This window comes from Empidonax traillii, unplaced genomic scaffold, assembly GCF_003031625.1.
Source record: "Empidonax traillii isolate 1590-97213 ecotype Southwest subspecies unplaced genomic scaffold, ASM303162v1 scaffold55:size2822071, whole genome shotgun sequence".
Taxonomy (NCBI): Eukaryota; Metazoa; Chordata; class Aves; order Passeriformes; family Tyrannidae; genus Empidonax; species Empidonax traillii.
The window spans coordinates 12000-30527 of NW_020955248.1; the positions used below are offsets into that span (position 1 = coordinate 12000).

At 42.6% G+C, this 18528-nt stretch overlaps 1 protein-coding gene across 1 annotated transcript; it reads right to left on the reverse strand.

Annotated features, from left to right (window-relative positions):
- Positions 1–1519: 1519 nt before the first annotated feature.
- ADSL (adenylosuccinate lyase) lies at positions 1520–18409 on the reverse strand. Its single transcript, XM_027879363.1, has 13 exons — positions 18149–18409; positions 13620–13823; positions 12482–12526; positions 11626–11705; positions 9710–9881; positions 9358–9404; positions 8861–8951; positions 7992–8061; positions 6843–6990; positions 5065–5155; positions 4113–4202; positions 1978–2154; positions 1520–1663 (listed from the first exon to the last, which is right to left on the reverse strand). Exons 1-13 carry the CDS (start codon positions 18302–18304, stop codon positions 1577–1579), a joined length of 1458 nt encoding a protein of 485 aa, XP_027735164.1. The 5' UTR covers positions 18305–18409; the 3' UTR covers positions 1520–1576.
- Between the last annotated feature and the right edge of the window lie 119 nt (positions 18410–18528).

The following is an 18528-nucleotide window of genomic DNA, read 5'->3' on the forward strand; positions in this document are numbered from 1 at the left end:
AAACCAGTTCAACACTTCACAGCTGGCAGCCTCTGCTTAGCACAAAGATTTATTTCCAGATGATGAGAAAAGGTACATTAGCTGATCCTCTTCCCTGTACAGTTTCTTTTTTTTTTGTTGTTTGTTTGTTTTTTTTTTTAAGGAGGAAAGAGGACCAAAAAAGGAAGACTTCTGCATATGTCTGTTTTCTTTCTTGGCTATCCATTTGAGTAATAGTCTGAAAATTACCAGCATTCGATTAGTTATCCTTTCCAAACAGATGGCTAATTAAATGTTAATAGCACAAGCAGGCAAAATGTTTTAAACACCATAAAACTCAGAAATATTGAGACATTCTGAATGCCATAATCTAGGGGGAAGGTAAAGCCAGAGCAATCTCAATGAAGGGAAATCATAGCCTGAAGCTTCCCACTGCTCTGACTACTTAATATAGACAAGCCTTATTAAAACTGTATTTTGAAATCCTCTTTAAACAACGATGGCCTCAAAGACAGCAGGTAGCTTCTTTAAATTTGTTCTGCTTTTCTTAATTCTTTCCAGCAAACACACTTCAAAAATCATTAAGTAATCCCAGTCATTTCATCTCTGAGAATATGAATAAATGAGAGGCAAGAGGGAGCTTTTTATTGCACTGACACAAAAGAAGTGGTCTGTGATATAATAGCACCGGAAGAAGAGGTAAGGGAACCATTCCAGTTTAAGTCAAAGGGAGAAGAGTTTGGTCCAATACTGAATGGCCAATAAGGCACAGATGTTACAAATCAGAACTTTTATGTCAGAAATAAAATCAAAGCTCTTGAATTTTTTTGGCACCCAGTGAATCCCAGCATAGTTTTTCTTTCCTTATAAGAAAAAAATTACTTGTAGTAGAGATCAACTTTCACATGTCTGAGTCCACCTACCATTAAGTATCAATCACCTACAAGGTGACCAAGGACCACAAGGATTGTGGCCAAGGACCACAATCACAGCCAAATCACAACGGCTAGTTCCTAATCCAAACTTGCAAATATTATTTCCAGAAGCTACAGAGACAGAGGTACCCTATTAAACTAGGAAGGAAGCACTAAGGGACCACCAGTTTGATGAGCCAAGGTCCGTGGCCTCTCTCTTTCATTATTTCTACTGTTTTGGCCTATTTGCTCCCCAAATCACAGGACACTGAAAGCCAGGACAAACTTTTATCATCTTTTGAGTCACCTTTGGAGAAAGTTTCAGAGCAGATAAGTAAGACGGAAATGGGAGTGGGCTCAGTTCCCTTTATCCCACTCTTCAACAAGTCAGTCCTACATGTATGTCAGGCAGCACCTGGCATTGCTCTTTGACAGCTGGCAGTGCAATGAAAGGTGCTGTGATAAAGTTACATTGTCACAATCCAAGTGTTTCTCAATAACTCAGCAAATGGAGGCTTGACTAAACAGCAGACAAAGAATGAAAAGCCCATCTGCAATCAAGGTGGCTGTAAACTGGGGGTTAAATGCACAGCAGAGAACTAAAATAACATGATACAGTAAACAGATCTGGGTCAATAAGGCTTTTATTATCTTCTTGTACCATACACCTTCACAGACTATACCTAAAGTGCCAGGTCAATTTTCCCACCCATCTTGCCTTGGTATGGAATCAGCGCTGGCCGAACCTCCTCCTTCAGGAATTTTGCCACCTGTTCAAGAAAGATGAGAAACAAAATTTGGAAAAGGGTTTGCCTTCTCCTCCCCATTCAGACCTGCTTGTCTCACTGGGTCTCTCTTTCACAAAGACACCCACCACTCTGATACATCCCAGGTCAAAAGTGTAAAGCCCACAGGGAAGAAAGACAAGAAAGCCAAGGGAATCAAAAGAGAGAAATGTGCCTGCCTTTGTAATATGGGCAGAGTTACATAGTATGTCCACTCTCTGGCATACAAAAGGATGCAGGATTAAACAACAGATTGCATTACAATGCATAGCACCCATGGCCTCTTTCCACTGCTTTACCTGTTGAGGAGCACGTCCAGTGAAGGAGGAGGGATCCAACAGGCTTTCAAGTTTTTTATGGATAGGGCTGAAGTAAGGATCAGCACGGACACGGGCAATGAAGTCATTATCACCCCCTTCCTGTTTCACAACAGCGGCTGCTTGCTGGGAGAGAACACGAATCTTCTCATGGCAATCCTGTAGTTACAGGAGGAAGAAGATAGGAAAAGAAAAAAGTCATTCCAGTGCTACTGACGGCACATGCTTATCTTGTCAACTTGTGCGGGAGGGAGAAATATCCAAGTGTATGGCCCCAGACAGCACACCAGTGAGACACAGTTTGGATTGCAGTGTCTCACACAACAATACATTAAAGCAAGATTTTTTCATCTTTCCACATCTGCCCTTTGAAGTTAAAATAGTCGGAATGTCACACACATTCCCTGTTGAATTATACCACAAACTTACGACACTGGAATCCTTTATATTTCTTCAAATTTCCCAAATACTTTTAGATGTCTCTTTGGGATTTTTTTTTTTCAGTTGCAAACAATGTAAAACATCTACAGATTTGGAAAAAGGAAAAGAAAAGAATCTGTCCAACCTAACAACCATTAAGACTATGGAAACCATGGCTTACACGAGGAACAGACTGAGGAAAAAAAAAAAACCACCTTACAAACCTGAGAGCCTTGGGACATTCTGTCCCAAAGAACCCTCACATGACACTAAGACTGCCAAAACACTTGTAACAATTTTTCTAAAACACTTCTTATCCCCTGACTTACTGTGAAATCAATCCGTAAGAACAAAGGAACACAATTATAGTCAGTGACCACCTGCAAAATCAGATGCTGCCACGCTGCCCCTAAAGTACAGTCACATGGTTCCATTTACAGCTATGCAAGAACCTTCTCCTCATCTCCCTGTTCCCTCCAGCCAAGCGTCATTTTGCTCCAGCACTGACCTGCCTCAGCTGAACAGATCTGTCTTCTCAGTGTTTAGGGGAGGGAGCTGTTTAGTACTGGGGAAAGGAAGTGAGTTGGGTGGGAGGTAGGGAAAGCCTAGAAAATGTCCTGTTCCAAAGTTCCCAGTACAGGAAAACAGAACATATGAACACCTTTTATACATGTACATTTCTCTAGGTGTGTGAACCAGAAAGAAGCCAGGCCAATAACAGATACAAATGAATCACAGAATCACATTCTTCATTATAACCAAAGTAGAGAAGACTGTTTAAGAACAGGATACTTTAGAAACAGAGCCAGCTGTAAAGATAAAGAAACTTATTCACATGATGTGACCCCTTAAAACATTTAGTTAGGAAGCTTAGTCACTGACCCAGTGACAAATATCAGAGACAAAGGGGAAAAAATAGGAAAAAGGATGTTTCCTGATTAACAGCATGGCTGAGTTGCCACAAATGTTTCAGAAAACCAGAACCACATATATTCTACTCAAAGCTTCTGTCAAAACCCTTCTGCTAATTACTACCTTGCAAGTTTAACTTCTGTCCCTGATGTGGAAATAATCATAGAAATAAAAATTACTAAAGGAAGATTATCAATTTTGATCCAAATAATGAAATTAAATGATAAGGCAATATAATCTAATTGTGCCTGTATTTATTTCCTAAGGAAAATATTTAATTTCAGTTTGCTTGAATACAGAAAAGTGAATGAAGTACTGCAAACAAAGCTGTTAATATACTGAATTAGGGAAGAATGACACATGAATGAATGGTTCAGAATGGTCTTACTTGCTTTTTTGTTAAAGGACTGATTCATTCTCTTATAATTTATACGGTAGCCAACTGCCAACATGCTCCATTTAAAGAAACCTGGCCTGTCCTTCAAGTTCCTTAAAGCACTTACAAAAGGAAAACGCCTACTAGTATTTAATATAAAAATACTTCTCCCTCTTCTCCAGCAGGCAGCCAGATGAGTTCTAACACACAGTGTACCTAACAAAAATATGGATCTCCACAACTGCTCTCCCCTCAGAGGGCTTTGCAGCACCACTGTAATATTAATAACTCTGTGGGAGCAGGTGAAGAGCAAAGAAAGGTGAGATAGGACAAGAGCCCAGATACTTTAGTTTCTCAGGAGACAAACACCAGGCAGGAAACAAAGGTATTTCAGACACTGCAGTTGTACCTGACGATTGCCCCCTGCTTTCACCATTGCCATGATTATATTCTCTGTGGCCATGAATGGCAGCTCCTGCCGGATCCTCCTCTCAATCACCTTAAACAAAACAAACAGAAAAAAGAAACAGCATTATAGAAACTCTGCAGGCAACTGTGACTACCAATGAAGTTTTTCCACTCCTTTTGAATCTCCAGGACTGGACAATGATCACAGAATCATAAAACAGCTTGGGTCAGAAGGGACCTCTAAAGGCCACCGAGTTCCAATCCCCCTACAAGGAGCAGGGACATTTTCAACAAGATCAGGTTGCTCAGAGCCGCATCCAACCTGACCCTGAATGTTTTCACGGATGGGGCATCTACCAGCTCTCTGGACAACCACCACCCTCACTGAGAGTGTTTCATCACCCTCACTGTAAAAACTTCTTTCCTATATCATCTAAATCGTCCCTCCATCAGTTTAAAACCATTACCCCTTGTTCTACTGTAATAGGCCCTGCTAAATGGTTTGTCCCCATGATGCAAAGACAATTTCTCATTTTGAGCTTAGCTCTGGAAATTCAGGTATTATTCTGATAATACTTAGAAGCTATATCTTGTAAGGGACATTACTGTGGAAAAAATGTACAACTATTTTTTTCTAACCTGTGTTAAGTTACAGGATTGTATGAGATCTGTCTTGACAGTATCTTTTGCTGTTAATTTCTACAGATCTATTCTGTAGTTTGGGGAAAAATACCCTTTGTGAGAAATTTTGAATTTACTCTCTTTTGGCTTCAACAAGTTACCCCTTCACGTATGTCCCACAAACAGTGAGAATATGGCAAGAACAGAGAGCAAAATTCAGAAAAATCATTTGAGCTAGCAGATGAAAATGTAATCCTTTGAGTTGGGAGGATTTTCACACACTTTGGCATAGCTGCAGCATTACCAAGGACGCACGTTATCTCCTGCTTTACCTTTGGATACACCACGAGTCCCTCGGAGATATTCTGCAGAGTGCTCAGGATGATGTCAGCTGTCAGGAAAGCCTCAGCCAGACACACGCGCCTGCGAAGCACACGCACCCAGAGCCCCGGTTAGCAACACAGGCCATGTTCCAGTCTGCCTCAGATCCTTTAGTTTCTGCAAATCATTCTGTAAATAGCATTACTGTGGCCCTAAGGCTGGAACTGTTCTTTTTCTTTTTGGTCAGTAGAGACAGAGAGAGAAGAGAAAGGGTGAAGGCACACGTAGAAAGCTCCAAGATAATTCAGTGATTACACAGGTAGGAAAGAGGACAGCAGTTTACAGTATCTTCCCCTTCGTGTTCTATGTTGAACTGTCTACTGATCCTACCCTCCAGGAGTAAGACATCCTGCACACTTATGCTGTGCCTGGCTGCGCTCAGTGGGTAACTTCCAAAGTGATCCATGCATTTGGTGGGGGCTTCCTCCAAGAAACCAGTTCCTGGTCACAAAGGAGGGTCCTGACAAAAAGCAAAGGAGGGAAAGGAGTAGTGGCAACTGAGCTGTATCAGGCAAAAGGCTCTGCGTCACAGTGCAGCAAACACAGCGCCATCCATCTGTGACAGCAGGGCTTGGCCCATTCCAAACTGTGATCTTTAAAAATATCCTAGTGCTTGTGCTACATCTAAGCCCTCCAACTCTACCACACTCTCTTAAAAGCAATTTTGCTGGTTTGTAGATTGACTGAATTTTGTCTGGCTTGCTCTGCCTTCCAAAACACTATAGCTTTAACAAAAACAAACAAACAAAAAAATTCCAAGGCAAAGATTTCTATAACTGCTTTTGAAGGGGACAAACGCCTTTCTATCAGATGAGATGAAAATAAAATTTGAAACATTCCAGCACATCTCTCAACACTTGGTAGCTATTCGGAAATAAACACACTGTATCAATCAGTATCCAATTTCTTAAATTTACATTGTTTTCTGCTGACTGTGCAGCTCTTAATGAGACTAGCAGCTGTAAAGTCCTTTTGGGAAAAGATCTTGTCTGCTTGCGTGAAATCTTATGCAGACATTATGTTTGTGGAGACATTTTAAAAATTACATTTAGTACTAACCAAAAGATGGAAGTATTGAATTTAATTGCTTTAATTTACCTGATAATAATTACAGATAACCTTTGCTCAGTTCAAAACGGTCATAATGAAGAATCATCAAACAAAGCAAAGTTTGCTGTGCAATGTCCTAAAGAGATGCACAGATTTTCATGAAACATTATTTAAAAAAAGTAAGTAGTTGTGCTCTTTCTCTAGGATCTGAATTACTTCTTGTAAAGAACATTTTACAAATAGATTAAAATAAGTTTCCTCAGATTATTTGAAGGGTTAAAGTATTACTGATAAAATGATGGATTATTCTTTAAGAAGTTAAAAAGATCGGAGTCAAAAAATAATTCAAAATAGATAGGGAGAAGAATCTGAGACATGTGAGTAGTTATACTGTACTGTTGAAACAGGAAGATTATGAGAGCAATGTATTACCATGGCTTCTGTATCCCTCCCTCTCTTGGCAGATTCACATTGAAGAAGATTTTGGCATTAAAAAAAAACTGTTTTTATCTGTTCTTACAGAGGAAACCAGTTTGTAGTCTCTAGGTTCTACTGAGACTGCTTTTTGTCAAGGCGTTAGCTTATGGTTTTAGTTTAAAAATAGCATTTTCTAAATAGATCAAAGGACCTTCCTGAACAAGACCCTCTGAAACTGCAGCATTGCACAGTCTAAACAAACCTGTTGGCACTGTCGTCCAACGTCCGCTCAAACCACTGCACGGAGGCTGTTTGGAGGGGGTCCATCACCAGGGTCATCAGGTGTCGAGCGAGGCTGCAGCAGCGCTCTGAGCGCATTGGATTCCTCTTGTAAGGCATAGCGCTTGAACCTGCGAGAGGAGAAAGAGGGATGGAAACGGTGCAACAGAAGCAGTGCATTCGGGAAGAAGAGATGAAGGTCCTCCCCCAGATAAGAAAAGCGTGTCAGGAATCGTGGTTTTGACTAAAGACTCAAAACACGATGGTTTTCTAAGGACAATATGGAATAAAGAAAATGACACCACCACCATCCCCTTCAGGTCAGAAACATCCAAATGTGGGGAGAGAAAAAGTGAGAAAACATTTTTGCAATTCTGCAAAACAGAAATACTATCCCATAAAACAAGGAAATAGTTTTTAATGTAGTATTTAGCAACGATCTCTCTAGGCTACCCATGGCAACCTTGGCAGTGTTCAAGGCTCCATCTGCTTGGTAACACTGTCCTTCAAAGTCAGGTACTTAAACTGCTGCCTGTTGCTCTAGTGAGTGAACCATCCAAAGAATGCAGAATGGTAGAAGTAACAGACAGGACTAAAGCTTAATTTGCAGATTCAATCTGTACAACTATTTAGAGGACCTGAACTTTCTTTTAGCTGAGAGCCAAAACTCTACATTTCCTCCTCCCTTTCTACCAATGTCAGAAATCACATAATTGGCATTCTTCCGGCAAGGGTCCAGCCTCCTTTCATTGTTCCAAATTTGTCTGCTTATAAAGATCAAAATGCTGAGTCAAGCTGAAAACCTACAGCTCCAGTCAGCTTCATGAGGCATGGAAAACCCTAAGTAGTCCTCAGACCCAAGCCTTCCTCTCCAGGCAATGAGACATGCATGGTTATTTCTGCTCTCCACCCAGACACTGAAGTGCGCAAATACAAATCTGATTTTAATTACTTAATATCCAGAAACCTTTAGGCAAGGTGATTTTGATTCCTTCTTCCCCCCTCCCTTTTTTTAATTTAAAAGGACTCAAAACTAACAAGCTAATTTAAAGCAACTTCTCTCAGCGACATTTCTAAGTTTGTTTAAACAGCAGCACCAACACCAATCCAGGAAGGGTCTCTCATCTCTTACCAATCTGGTCTTTCTCAAAAGGCTCTTCTATCTCCTTCAGGTTGGCCAAAAGACGAATGTCAGTGCAAATCTAGAAGGAAAGCACAAATTAACAAACAGAACCACAATAACACCCACCAATATATACTTGTATTATTGTTCTCGGAGAAGGGTTTGCATCTGTGTCTAAGAAGTAAACTGCAGGCAGTGAAAAATTTGGCAAAAAAACTGACACTGCAATCATAGTTCCTGGCCTAAAAATGTCAGCCAAGAAAACATAAAGAAAACAGCCACTATATTAGAACAGGACTCCAAGGCAGGCAAACGTGCACAGAATGGAACATGGACCAGGGGAGAACACAGAAAATGTGTAACAAAATTACACAGTGATTTGCAAACACAGATAATGTGTGCTCGCTGAATCAGGAAAAAACTAAAACAAAAGAAAATACCATAGATCACTTTAGCCCAAGAGGAGGAAGAGAAGGGAGGGAACAGAGATAAATCAGTGAAAACAATCCACGAGGACACCATTATCATAGAAGCAATTAATTAGGAGCAAATGGTGAAATTTAAAAATTCATACACCACTAGGAAGGACATTTACTCTAATTGGATCAATTTAGCATAGATTAGACTACTATCTGGTGTGGAATTTGTTAATCCCCCTTAAAATCCGTTCAGCAGATCTGCTTTATTTATCACTTGTCTGAAGATCTTTGAGATTTGAGCACTAGGCAGTGCAGCGGTGAATTTACATGATCACAAAGAAGACAGCTGAACAAGGAGCACCAATATTTCTTGAGAAGAGCGTTCTGCACTATGCACACTCTCTCTTCAAGATCTAAAATGTTTCCTACTCTTCCCACGTATCCAAGTAGGGAGCTCACCTTGTGTACAGATGCCCCCAGACTGGCCAGCACAGACAGGACTCCAATATCCACCTTGCGACTGTAGGTCTGCCCTGTGACCATGTAAGCCCTAGAAATAAGCACAGAAGTTGAGTGTTTCATACAGACATAAGAGCACTGCAAGACTTGGAGCAAGGAGACGGCTCAAAGTGGAGGGCTGTCACTCTGCCCTGATGGGAATAACTTTGGATTCAGACCGTCAATTTCTTGGGGCTGCATGCAGATGGGAGAGAGGAAAAGAGAGGAAAAATGGACAGCTGTGCTTTGACAGGGAGACAAGTAGAAGAGGCCTATTTAGGAGGTGAAGTTTCACGCGAGAAGCTGCAACTGGGAATGGAAGATGGCAAGGGGGGATAAGGGAACAGCAGCACAGATGTCAGTTTGGCAGCTTGGGGAATCTGGGCCAGCACCACCAGCAGGAGTCACACTTTGCTAACACCAAATATAGGTGACTAAGTATGTTGCTTGTTACATACCGCTTAAATCCTGCCTTTGCAGTCACTAATCTGTCCAGTTCTTCAACCTTGGGATGAAGAAAAAAATAAAACAGCTCAAAATACAACAATTCAGTAAGGTCAGCAAGAGCAAATATGATCCTTTGCTTTTCTTGGTTTACTGTCAAAACATGGTTTACTTTCTGCGAAACATTGCCCCGCCTCCAAATTCTGCTCACTTTTGCACAGAGCCTTGTCAGTGAGCCCCAGAAGGATTGCAATGCCCTCGTGAATTTGAAGCCAGAATTTCCGTGTTCCCTCAAAGAGAAAACAGCATTCTAGAATGGAAAATTGCCAAGACTGCAAAGCCTATGGCCTGGGCTGTCTGACGTACTTTACTATGGTCTCCCTCAAAGAGCTGCAAGAAGCTGGCTTGAGTGCCAGTGGTGCCTTTTACACCCCGAAAGCGCAGATCATCCCGAGCCCGCTCCAGGCTCTGCAGGTCCATGCACAAGTCCTGAATCCACAAACAGCAGCGTTTCCCCACAGTGGTGAGCTGGGCAGGTCTGAAAACAACAAGGAACAGAATGTGGCTCATTGAGGACATGCACAGTAATTCCATAAGGACCACACTTCGCTCTGAATCTGCCGTTAAGACTTCCTTGCAGGTTAATTCTCTGACTCACCTGAGCAGAAATTAACAAGGTTTGGCTTATGCAGGAAGATGTACTAATACACGTATATCCCCAGTAAATGGCACTGAAGATACAATCATTCCTTTCAGGAATTAGATGTAATTCCACTACGAGAAAACAGCGTCCATATGTGCCAGGAGGGTGCTCTCTGCCGGCCTGCAGGGGGCTGTGACAAACGGGGGCTGCAGCTGTGCCCCACCCCAATTCTGCTCACCCAGAGCAAGGAGGGCATCCTGACTGACTTACAGCACTGGTGTGAAATTCTCAGCGTAGAAACATCTGCCTTCATGTTGTGATTTTAAAGTATTCCTCTCAGGGACTGTTTTGGTTTTTTTTATCTATGAAGCTGCGTTCCTCAGCTCCTGGGCAAACATGCATTAATGATTCTGTCAGCCAACCCTTCTTCTAAGACCTCCACCTGGTCACTTCAACTACACTGACACCCTGCCAGTGCTCTGAGGTGAAAAAAGGAGTGTTATGCAGAACTCAGAAGTTGAAATATTTCAAATTATTGACATGAACTCCAAAACCAACCTCTATGCTACTTCCAAAAAAGCATATGCACGTGAACAAGGTTCAGACATAAAAAGGAAGCACGTAAGATCTGGAAGCAGGGACAGGTGATCCAGGATGAATACAAAGAAGCTATTGAACACTGCAGGGATGGGGCAAGGAACATCAAAACCCACCTGGATGAATTTAGTGTGGGGTGTGAAGGGCAAAAGGACAGGCCTCTGCAAGTACATAAGCAGGAAAAAGGGAAGGCCAGAGAAAACACGGACCTGACTGTAAATGAGGAAGAGACCCTGCTGACAAAGGACACTGAAAAGGTTGAGGCATCAATGCCACCTTCACCTTAGTTTTTATGATTTCACCTGGCATACACTTCTTGAATACTCCTTTGTCCTCTTTCCAAAAGCCAAAATAAAAGTAAACACAGAGAATACTGCTTCAAAAAGTTGTAGCTGAAGACGGCCCTCAGACTAGAGCTGATGGAACTGATGTGCCATATACAGCAAGACAATCACAGACCTGACCTGATGGTTTCACTCTCCTTTGAGAGAAATTTTGAAGTGCCAGACGCAGAGTCTGACATGACCTGTGCTTAATTTCCCTGCCTCTGGTGTTCCACATCACTGGGTCTTACGTCATGGTGTAGTTTATTGCATCTGAAAACAGTCTTCATGAAGCAGATTAAACTACCCCAACAACAGAACAACTCACATCTCGTTGTCCTTTGACTTAGTAGCTGTAGTAACAAGCAGCCATTAAAAAACTTCCTAAGCTGTAGCTGGGAATAACTTAGGGAAAAACAAAGAAAATATAACTGAAAGACAGGATTACTTCAATTCCCAGTCACACTCTTTTGAAACAGACCAGAATATGCACATTTGTGCTTGCTGACAGCTAGTCAAAGCAACAGTCCAATTTCCTGAGACAAGTCTGGACCCAGGCACATACTCCTTTTCTGAACTACCAACAACACCTTAATGATGTCCAGCAATACCAACTGCCTCTGGTCAGAGATGGGAAAAAGGATGAAAGCAAGCAGTGGCAGGCCAATTTAACCAAAGCACAGACCACTCAATGAAAGCAAAGGCTGATGGCTACTTACTGGTAGTGAGTGAAGCCCAAAGCAGGCATGTCAGCATACTTCTCAGCAAAGTCGGCCAGCCGGCTGATCACCCTTGCGAGCTGGTGGAAGCAGGAAGGATACAGAAGAGGTGGAATGAGAGAGATAAAAACCAACCCAAACAACACAGCAGCAGCTAGCAAAGGACAACATTGTGAAAAATAGCGGAGGAAAACAACTGTGCAGTTTTTGAATAGCCCCCTCTAGTTGTAGAATATGGCACATTTCAGTTTTTCAGGAATTTCTGCTTGCCACAAAACTCAAGCGAGACGTAACACAAGTTGATGGACTTCAGCTCAAATGAGTCTCATTCTCATGCCCAACCCAATCATGCAGTTGGTTCATCCTTGGGTATTTCCTTTATTCCTGGAAACGGTCAGAAATAAAGTTGATTTGGGTATAACTGACACATACAGCTCAGGGCAAACTGGATGCCAAGATGTTCACCTCAGACAGACAACACTGCACTACACTCCCTCTATGCCTGACCTCAGGAAATTGTATTATATAGTTTCTTGAATGCTGACACACTCCCAGGAATATAGCTAAGGGGAAGCCTAAGCTGACCCTGAAAGCAGTACAGGTGCTTTTTGAAACTGGTACCCGTGGCACAGATAAACAAGGAGCTGCTTATAATTCCCACTGTGAGCAAAGAAATTTTGGGGAAAGACTTGAGAAAAGAAAGAAAGGTAACTTTTCACATTCTTAAGAAAAACCCAGACAGACAGCTCCTCCTAGCTTCCCAGAAAGGCTTAGGGAATTCCAAGTTAAACACAGGCTATTAACAGGACATGAGTGCTCCCCAGTTCTGAGACACTGTGCACAGCTCCTTTCTCACCTTGGGTAGCAGCAGGTTAAACCCATCACGGAGGACAATCAGATCCTGAAAGAAGCAAAGAAAGGAACTTTGGGCCATGTCTAAAAGGTCAGAAATAATGTTTATCTCAGACAGGGTACATATAATTAAAATATGCTTCACTGAATCAAAAGTCTCTCCTTAAAACAAATTCTTTGCTTTCCTTCTTGTAACAGATCTTGCACATGACTGGATCCATCATTGCTCCTTTTATACTATCCACAGAAAGTCATAATGAGTGGTAGGAGACCTGTTTCCACCAACTGCCTATCAACGATTATTTTGAGCTACTCAGGATGCCCATGGCATGACAGACTAAATCATACAGTCCCAAGTGGAAAATACAGGCACTGTAAGCTGAAGGCAGCAGTAGAGTACAGGGACTGATGTGGCACCAGTCATCTTTACTCCTTCTTGGTACAGCTAGGTCCAAGTGTCACAAGGAAGGTGATATTACCTAAAAGCCAAATGGGCTTGCAAAAGGGTAGATAAAAAATAATCACACAGCGTTGTCTCATACAGCAAAAGCAGTTGTGAAGTTGTAACGGCTTGGACAGCAACATATGCTGAGAAATTAGGCTTCAGTTCGTACTAAGTTCTAGACAGGTTTTTCACAAATGTTTTACGGTTCTGTAGAATGGTGGTATTTCCTTTTTCACTTAACATACTTGTCAATTCCCATGGCCACTGAAAAGTTTGTTTTACCCTGAACAAAAGCAGGGATTCCAAGCGGCAATTGGAACCTTATGGGCCTTGTTTCGTAAGTCAGTAACTCCTGTCCCGGTGGTGTAACTGACAATTCACAGAGTTCACATGTTTCTGCATGTGTTTGCAACTTACATCTCTTATCTCCTTGAATATTTAACATGTAAGCAGAGTTGGGGAACAACTAGGTTCCAAACAGGTATTGCTTCACATCAAAAGAAAGAAGGCAAGAGAAGCTTTCCTTCCTAGGGTAGCTAGATCAAAGGGGAATTAACTTCAACAGTAAAATTAATAAAAATATCTGAAAATCTATTTAATATTTTATAAAGAAAAGTTTATGAAGAGCTATCAAATAAGCAACTGTAGCTTTGTTTTGCTCAGCTCTGCATGCAGGAAACTGAAAATACTGTGTTACCGTGTTATCCCCTACGTAACAGGAAGTTGCTCCAAGGTGAATGATGGCTGCAGCTTTTGGACAGCAATGGGCAAAGGTGTGAACGTGGGCCATCACATCGTGACGCAGCTTCTTCTCTTCCTCTGCTGCCATCTTGAAGTCAATGTTGTCCAGATTTGCTTCCATCTCCTGTATCTGCTCATCTGTGATAGGAAGCCCAAGTGACTGCAAAGGGAAAAGAACTTTCTATTGCTTTTTCTCTTTACCAATGAAATTGAGACAGAAGATATTTAGATCATTTACTCCCATATGACATCTCACAGAAGCGTGGCAATCTGGCATAATCAAGAGCTGTAAGTGCAAATGTTTCTATTCTAGGGCTCTCTGACCTTCCAACTTTTTCCAAGAGAATAGGACAGTGTTCATTCTTAGATGTTCCTCTTGGGCTTCATACTTTCCTCAGGCAGGTAACATTCTTGCCACGACTAAAGAAAGTAAGGCACATGGGAAAAATTGATATAGAATGAGTATAAAGAAGTTTACCCTTCGGGTAAAGAAAAATCCAGCTACCGTGTGACTAAACAGCTTGTGTCAGGAAGAACTCTTTGGACCACATCTAGACCTATACAACTGGAAACAGTGGGCTTAGAACATCGAGCAAGGTACATATGTTTGTACCTGTCCAAAACTCCTGATGTTCTGAATCTGAAACCTTGTGAAATCAGTTATTTGATCTGGAAGCAGGAGATAAATGCTCCTAGTTCACATCCAAAACTTATTGCTAGAGCTTTTTAGCAAGCTTAAAAACAAAGACAGCAAGACTTAAAAACAAAGACAGCAAACCACAGAATTATACACTGATGTAACTCTTGGCCAAGCTAAGACAAGAAAACCAGTCACAAGCCAACTGAGGAAAAATGTCCTTTCCTGATACTGAGAATTTAAAAGTCTCACAATGAACTTGGCATTACTGCCTTTTCCAAACTAAAATGCTTTAGTTCTGTTCATTAGTAATGAGAAGTCACTGACCAGGAAGCTTCTAGGATTCAATGTGTTTTAACAGCTGATTCTGCTCAGGATCAAACTGACTGAAAAAATGTTTTGCAGTGAAACCTGGAACTAAAGATGACAGTAAGTGAAGCAGAGGAGTCCTCAAGGTCCTCATCAGATAATCAGTACCTAAACTTACAATGTTGCAAGTGTATACATGACCATGAGTGTCTAGATAAATGACGAAAAGCACCTGGCCCCAGACTTCTGCCTTTGACGTGCACTGATACAAACCGAAACTGCCTGAAAGCACACAGGCAACTCAGCAGGCAATACACTCCTGCGCCCAGATTAAAACTTCATGCCTTGTTCAGACATCCATGATTCACTGGGAAAAGCTGACCACAGTATGCAGTTGTACAAAGAAGAAATGACCTGCAAAAAAGGGGACTACTGGTCACAGGAATACCTGCAAGGTAGGGTAGTGCCAAGACAAATTATGTCCCCATCTGTCCACAAACAACATGTGAGGCCTCTTTCCTATGAGCTTTTGCTGATATTGGCAGTGCCTCAGGAAGAAAACAATCGAATGTCCTTCAAACCTGTGTACTCAGGAAAACTAAGTAGGAAAACTACACGAGGGAGAACACGAGGTTTTCCCCAAAGCACCACAGTGCTCTCTGGACTGAGCTTGTAAGGTGTCGATGGTTCCAATATTCTGATGTGCCACTATGAAAGCTATGACTGTTCATCACTATCCCTAAAGGGAAGAGCAGAGCAGGCAGAACAGCTCCTGCAAACAGACTGAGAACACTGGGCTGCTCATCTAATAAAGAACACATGACAGAAAAATAATGAAATGTAAATTGGACAAAAAAATTGACAAGAGGCTACCAGAGGCTCTTAAAAGAGGGAAGACGTTTGTCTTTCACATGTGCAAAACATACTGTAACTCATTTGATGCTGCAAGATGTCAAAGCTATTTCTATGAGAAGGGAGACCAACACGAAATTTGTACTTGACTTTCAAATAACATTGTTAAGGTCAAGAATTCAAGATTTAAAAGTGTTAACAGAAGTATTATAATACAAACGAATTTATGCCAAAAAAATAAACTAGAGTTTTGGGATGGGTATAAACTCACATGCTTCAGCTCTTAACCCAAATTTTGACTACTGTCAGTTGGGAAAAGATTAGCTTCTCTTATAATTACACACTGCTAAATTTCCTCTTTCAAACTCATGGTATTGTCTCCTGAAAGGACCAAAACACTCTACAGACTTTCTGTCTAATTCAGTTTCCAATGAAATATTTTTTCAGTTCTTATTTCACTGATTCTAAGTGAAAATTTCTTCTATTAAATAGGTTGAATACTGAAACCATTTGCTTGGCCCTGTGCTTTACCTAAAATTTTATCCCTAAACTGCACGTCGTCTCTTACTACTTCTCTACAACTTTGAGAAAACCTATGGTTAGATCTTCCTAATTCTGATTTACTGTAAGACAAGAGTAACTATTGCCCACGGTTCATTCATTACTTTTTGTTTTCCAATGTATCCAAAAAGAAATGTTATGTATCTTCAGTAAGGATAACTGAAGAAGCCACATATGCATATCTTGAAATCAGGTAAGTACTGCAGTAAATAGTGCAGCCACAGTTCATTTATTATTTTTGTTTGTCTTGGGTTCATTTTTTTCCCCGTAGAAATACTATGCATCTTCTATAAGAAGTTTCTTCAAAAGACACTGTTTGTATCTATAACTAGTGGATCACTGACAGAGCTAACAGGTGCTGAAAATAGCTGGCTCTTCCTCCTTCAGTCCAAGGCTGACATTTCATGACAAACTAGTCTGGAATGAAGAGGCAGATAAAAATAGTAGTCTCCCTCTGCCCACTATGAAAAGAGAGAAGAAGTTTCAAGACTTGTCTCTACTTTCTGGGGACAAAACTCTAGGGCAGCAATGAGAAGGAAAGCAAGGGTCAAAAGACAAGGGAGCTGTCAAGTTCAGGGCTTGGGAGTGGAAACCTAGAAGTCACACTGGCTCTTTCAAGCCCATCACTTTCTCCTATTGGGCAACTTGCATATTTTGTTCTTGAATAGTAGTGCTGGAATTGATATAACTATGTTTAAATTGCCATGCTTCAGCATGCAAAGCTCCTTAAGCGTGTTTTCATGGTATTGGGATTTCCTGTCCTAGATGAGACTTGCATCGATTTGTCTGCTCACTCCAGCATATGAACTATGAGAAAATCAAGCGTGTGGTACTTCAGAAAGTGACTCCTATTTAGCACAGCTGTAGAATTACATCTTCAGCTTCGAAAAAAAAAAAATCACATTTGGTGCAGCATACTATTGATGAGGCTGCTGTAGCAGTACAATCCTTGAATGGAGAAGGAACATGTTAATGACACTGTGCGCTGTTGTTCATTCTTCAGCAAGGTGCTTTTCTGCCCTTACACTGATAGTAACAGCTAGACCTAGCGCTTGGACTGCTTCCTAACAATCCCAGTACTTTGAAAACGGAAACTGGACTACGCACAAAACAAATGGGCAACTCTTGAGTCTGAAAGGTAAAGCCATTCTGTCAGAAGGTGGGGTGGGTTTGTGTGGTTTTTCTTTGGGTTCTTTTGGGGAACACATTACAGCTTTTTCACTGGTAAGAATCTCCCTCCCAGTCACAAGGAATCAAGTTAGTGGATCCTCAAAACTGATTGTGTCTCAACCAAGACTTAACAATAGCTGAACGTGTGTCGCTAATTAGGATCAAAGTCCAAGGAAAAAGGTTTAGCTTAAACTACTTCTTAAAAACGTTAACTTCATAGACTCTAATAACACAACAGCTTGCAATCATATGGACATACTTTCAGCTGCTGCTACCTAGTAGTTGAATTAATACACAATATCCAGTCTTTTGTGTTTGGTGGTGTTTTTTTTTTTTCTGGTACTTGGCCTATGAGAAACATCACAAGCACTTCTGGGGTAACCGTTCGGCCCTCTTTGGCCAAAAGTAAACTTCTCTCGGAAATAAGTGCTATGTAAGAACAACTGGCTGCAGATGCAGGGGGTGGTCCAGTTGGCACGGACTGACAGCCATCGGATTGAACGGGAGAGAGGACCTCACCCGTCACACCTCCTGAAAAGCAAACAGCCGAGCGCTTCAGAAGGACAACGATGTTTGCTCAGAGGCAACCCCTCACCAAAAACCGCTTAGCAGACCTTTTACAAAACTAATTTCACAAAGAAGGCAAAAGTGCAAGGGGGAGTGTAGGAGACGAGAAGAGGCGATTTGCTGAGGGGCGACAGGTACGTGGAGGAATGTGTACATAGGGCTGGGTAACCCTGACCTCCCACCCCCTGCCTCCCTCTGCCCCCCGAAACACGCGGAGGGGGCTCCTGCAGGTTGTTCTGGTCGGTCTTCCCGAGGGCAGCTCCGGGAGGGCACGGTTCCCGGCCCTCCTCTTCCAGGGTCCTGAAGGGAAACGGGACGCGGAGAAGCCTCGACACCACACTCCCCCCTCCCCGGGCCGCTCTGCCCTCAGCGCCCCGTCCCGCCGTTACCTTCTCAGCCTGGGCGAGGTAGAGCCAGAGGCGGCGCCAGGTGCCGAACTTCTTCCTCTCGCTGAAGTTGTAGCCCATCTCGGCGCTGGCGTACCGCGACACCAGCGGGGAGCGGTACCGCGCCATCACGTCCTCCTCCTCTCCGGGGGCCGCCATAGCAGCGCTGGCAGGGCAGGGCAGGGCGATCGCGGGCACCGGGCAGAGCCCGCGGGCAGCGGGGGATAAGGGTGGGCGGCGGCCCCGCCCCGCGGCCCTCAGGCGGCCCCGCCCCCGCCGCCATGGCGGGCCCGGCTCGGGCCCTCGGCGCCCCCTGGCGCTCGGAGGCCGCCGCGCCGTGAGGGGCCCCGAGATGGCGGCGGCTGAGGGAGACGCGCAGGGTA